Source organism: Microtus ochrogaster, chromosome 7, assembly GCF_000317375.1.
Source record: "Microtus ochrogaster isolate Prairie Vole_2 chromosome 7, MicOch1.0, whole genome shotgun sequence".
In the NCBI taxonomy this organism is placed as follows: domain Eukaryota; kingdom Metazoa; phylum Chordata; class Mammalia; order Rodentia; family Cricetidae; genus Microtus; species Microtus ochrogaster.
This window is the reverse complement of record NC_022014.1, coordinates 64,123,185-64,128,072: the sequence shown is the minus strand read 5'-3', so window position 1 is coordinate 64,128,072 and position 4,888 is coordinate 64,123,185. Positions and strand designations below refer to the sequence as shown.

Genomic DNA, 4,888 nt, shown 5'->3' with positions numbered 1-4,888 from the left:
GAAACCCTGTCTCGAAAAAAAAAAAAAAAAAAAAAAAAAGAGTGACTAAGACATACTCTTCTCAATTCCCAGGCGGTCTGCTTCTCTTGAAGACCCTCTTGCCCTTCAGAACTTGGTCAGCAAATATTACCTCATATGAATCTCTAATATTATCAGTGTTTCTTGTGCTTTTGGGTCCCCAAGGAAGATCTCTCAGAGAGCATTGCTTTGAGACATACGGAAACTTTTTTTTTTTTTTTTAACAAGTCCCATATTGCTGCTCAGGCCTCGGTAGTAATGAGTCGAGCCCTGCCTCCTGAGCCCTGTCCAATAGGCTTCCCCTGGGATACTCCCTGTTCCTCTAGGGTCCCACACATGTAGCTCACTTGAGGGATGGCCAAGGACTGGAAAGCTGAAGCCTCAGCAAAGAACTTCCAAAAAGATGGAGAGCCATGGACTGCCATGCTGGCTTGAAGTCAAGGTGAGAGAAAGGGGTTTGCTTTCCGGCCCACCGGTCAGCTGTTGGAAGAACCTTGTGGATGCCTGCCAGTACGTGGGAGTAGATGAGTGACAGACCTGAGAACCAATCTAAGTGCCAGGAGAGACTGCAGGGAGCAGAGTCTGCCGGGTCCAGCTGGGGTGGATGATGTGACGTGGAGATCAGATACCCAGGTGAGAACTGAGACCTGAGAGCGTAGAACTGGCCCTAGGAGTCAGCGGGAGGAGGCTGAAAACCAAACATATTTTTTCAGGGAGATCAGATCCAAATTCTCTGCAGAGTCGCACATAGCAAGCTCACATTGTTGACTGCTAATTCACGAAGTTAGCTAACAGCTGACACAACTTCTGAGTCAGAGTTGCTCGGGTTGCTGCTAGGTTTACAATATTACAGGATTTAAAATGTCGTTAATAGAGGCAGCAGGAAAAATTCTCAGTGCCACGATGGGGTTGTAACAGGTGTTTTTTTTTTAAACGGGAATTACTATTAATGATATGGAAATAAACAAAGAGACAGCACCTGCAGAAACTGTACATTCTTTAGACAGCAAAGGGGTCGTTAGCGACACGACCGCAAAGGTGAATGAGGGTGGCATCAATACTCTTGTAAGAAATACTGAAAGGGCGTCACGTGTGTGTGTGTGTGTGTGTGTGTGTGTGTGTGTGTGTGTGTGTGTGTGTGAACATGCTGTTCCAGCCCAGTTCTCTGCACAGAGCGTCGTGCACAGCCTCTACGAGCTGGAGGTTTAAGCTGTGGGCACTGGACAGTCACCGAAGACTGGAATGAGAAACCACGGTCACATCCCATCCAGGAAGGTCTCGCCACCCAGAAGGCATCTGTGTGAAACAGGGTCGGGCATGTAAACACGCGGAAGTGAAGGATGAGAAGTGAATGGTCTCCAGAGCTAATAGATGGCAGTCGGCCAGAGAGGAGAGATTAGAAAAGATGGAGACAGAACAGCGGCGCTAGGAGCCCTCACCTTGTCGGTCTCTCTGTCTCTGCCTCCATCTCTGTCTCTCTATGCACCAGCTCTTCTAACTGTGTCCACCCCGTCCACTCTTTCTGCCACTTTTCAATCTTTTTCCTGGTCTCTAACTTGTCTCACTTCTTTGTAATCTTACTTCATCCATTCCCATTTCTTTGCATCCAACGCCTCCCTTTTTCTCAGCTTTTATAACATCTTATAAAACTGATATCCTTTCAGAGGAGCTTCTAGCGTCCCTTCCAACAATGCATAATCTATGTCTTAACTACCTGGACCTCTCGATCGCCATTTCACTATCACCTACACACCTGCCCTGTGGAGCATCACTAAGCAGAAGGCTCCTGTATTGGGGAGGAGAAGCAACTCCATGTCAAATACTCAGTTGTGTCCAGGGGTTCCTCCACAGGGACTCAAGTGTTCTGTAATTATTCACCCACCCTGGAAGCAGCATCAGCTCCTGAATAAATACTGCATATGATCAGGAGGCCCTCCGCTGGGAACAAATGAATTTTGAGATCCAAATCTACTTTATCAGGATCTTGTGACTTGTACAGTAAAAACATAGACACAGAAAAGCCTGCTAATATTTTGTGTGAAAACAAGCACAAAAATCTAAAGACTGGGATGGGAGTGAGAATCCCACTGAGATACCCAGAGGGCAGGGGTTATGGCTTATCTCAGGCACCACTCGGAGGGACTTCAAATGTGTTGTCCTGTTCAACCTAAGAGAAAACTCAGGACAGAAAGCTTTTCTTATTCCCAGCTGCACACTCAGAGCTGAGATCCCAAGGAAATAAGTTAGTTACTTCTGCTTACCTGTGGGGGAAAAAAGAATATCTTAAATTTGTCCAGAGGGTCTCACTCTCAGGGTCTTTCCATTACTAGAGTGATCTTAAGGAGAGAAAACTGCACATTCTTCTGGACGGCTTTAAGATAACTCATGAATGCATATATTCCAGAACCTACTTGTCAATTTCCCAGAGACAAGGTAGGTGGTATCACACTCTTCACATGAAGATTTGCATCTTACAGACTCGAACAACTCAGTCTGAGTCCTTGCACACTGAAGGGACAAGGAGTCACTTCCTGGATTTGTATCTGCCAGCCGTTCCCTTTAGGCGTACACAAAGGACACCATGGACCCAGGGAACCTCACATGGGTGTCAGAGTTCATCTTCCTGGGGTTCTCAGAGAGCTGTGAGCTTCAGTTCTTCCTGTTTCTGGTGTTCTTGTTCGTCTACAGCACGACTGTGGTGGGAAACCTCCTCATCATAGCCACGGTGACCTCGGATGCCAGGCTCCACACACCTATGTACTTCCTGCTCCGCAATCTGGCGGTCATAGACCTCTGCTTCTCCTCAGTCACTGCCTCCAAGATGCTGATGGACTTCCTCTCTGAAAAGAAAACCATCTCCTACCGAGGCTGCATGACCCAGGTCTTTTTCTTCCACTTCCTGGGCGGGGCCATGGTCTTCTTCCTCTCTGTGATGGCCTATGATCGCCTCGTGGCTATCTCCCGGCCCCTGCACTATGTCACCATCATGAACACCCAGCACTGTATGGTACTGGTGGTTACTGCATGGATAGGCGGCTTTGTCCATTCCATCGTCCAGCTGTCTCTGATGCTCCCACTGCCCTTCTGTGGCCCCAATGTCCTGGATAACTTCTATTGTGATGTCCCCCAAGTGCTGAGACTCGCCTGCACAGACACCTCCCTGCTGGAGCTCCTCATGATCTCCAACAGTGGGATGCTGGTCCTCATCTGGTTCCTCCTCCTTCTCATCTCTTACACTGTCATCCTGGTGATGCTGAGGTCCCACTCAGGAGAGGCGAGGAGGAAAGTGGCTTCCACCTGCACCACCCACATCATTGTTGTGTCTATGATCTTCATTCCAAGCATTTACCTGTATGCCCGGCCCTTCACCCCCTTCCCCATGGACAAGGCTGTGTCTGTCAGTCACACGGTCATGACTCCCATGCTCAACCCTATGATCTACACCCTCAGGAACCAGGAAATGCAGGCGGCATTGAAGAGATTAGGGATGCACCTGCTGGTTTGTCTAAAAGAGTGACTATTGGTAAGGTCCTTGCTTTGTGGCCTGTCCTTCTCGGAAGAGTACATCCTCTCTGTTCATAGTTATGTTTGTGTAGTTTCTCTTTGTAAAGGATCTGCTTTGAAATTTAGTAAATGCTATGGTTTGAGTCTGAACTGTTTCGGACCAGCTGAGCTGTGTGGATACTTGGACCTAAGCTGGTAATGGAGGTAACTGTTTTGGGAGGTTATCGAGCCTTTGAATCTAGGACCTAGCTGTGTGACATGTGTTATTGGTGTAGACCATGAAGACTACATAACAGCCCCACTTCCAGAGCTCTCTGATTCTGCTGCACCAATACAGTGTTATCAGCTACCTTGGGTTTCTGACACCTCACCGTCCTGCGAACATGGAACAGGCTTCCTCACCCACCGCACCATCCCCCCAAGATTGGACTCTGTGTTCTGAAATTGTGTGCCTATAAAAACCTCTTCTCCTTTAAATTGCGTCAGTCCCAGGGACCCAACTTAGTTTTTGATGAAAAATGGAAGCGCTGTCTTTGTGGTTAAAGTTTGTGACCAAGAATTCTAACACTTCCACAGTGCCAAAAAATATTTGCTTGTCCCAGATCAGCCATAATTCTTTGTCCTTACTCTGATTGATGGACACCTCTCTTCTGTGTTGATGGCATCTCCCCTAGAAGAGCATGTCTGTGTATCATCCATCTTCTAAACAGTCCTTTTGCTCCGAGACCAGAGCATGGGGCTGGGGATACACGATTTGTACTCCTAGTCCATCAAACTAGTGCCCGTGAATGTGGATGGTCCCCAACATGTCCTACCTCAGCTCTCTCACCAAACAACACTCTCAATAATGTCACAGAACCGTCAAGATCTAAGAGTGTACGAGAGGACGCCGTGAAGACATAGAACCAGGAAGCGTTGCTGCTATTGTCACCACTGGCATTTTTCTTCTGTCAGTTGGATCATGAGCTGAAGTGACCAGGAGTTCCTCTGTGATATAAAGAAGACACAAAGAGGATGGGGACACAGTGAGGGTGGCTGTGCACCATGCCAGGGTGGTGAAACCCATAAGAAGCAGGATCATGTCTGGTAAGAGTCTGGTTACTTTCTCTTGTCTCCCATCCATGCCTGTTTCCAGAGACAACAGTTTCTTGCAAATTGTGAACAGAATACCCATTAATTTGTTCGATAATTCATTTTTCTGTCATTCTCTTTTACAAATTTGCATTTGGGGCTTGATGCAGTATTTTGATCCGTAGGATACACTGTATTCTATTTGCTCTATAGGATACACCATGTGCTATTTTGACCCATAGGATACACTGTGTAGTATTTGATCCATAGGATGCACTATGTGCTATTTTGACCC

The 4,888-nt window shown here is 47.2% G+C and overlaps 1 protein-coding gene across 1 annotated transcript; it reads left to right on the top strand.

Annotated features, from left to right (window-relative positions):
- Positions 1-2,599: 2,599 nt before the first annotated feature.
- Positions 2,600-3,535, top strand: LOC101982772 (olfactory receptor 4D2). The gene has a single exon (XM_005350501.1). The coding sequence runs from the start codon at positions 2,600-2,602 to the stop codon at positions 3,533-3,535; it is 936 nt and encodes a 311-aa protein (XP_005350558.1).
- Positions 3,536-4,888: the final 1,353 nt, after the last annotated feature.

Excerpts from the sequence above, each read along its gene's own strand:
- LOC101982772 (XM_005350501.1), top strand. The coding sequence starts at position 2,600 with ATGGACCCAGGGAACCTCACATGGGTGTCAGAGTTCATCTTCCTGGGG.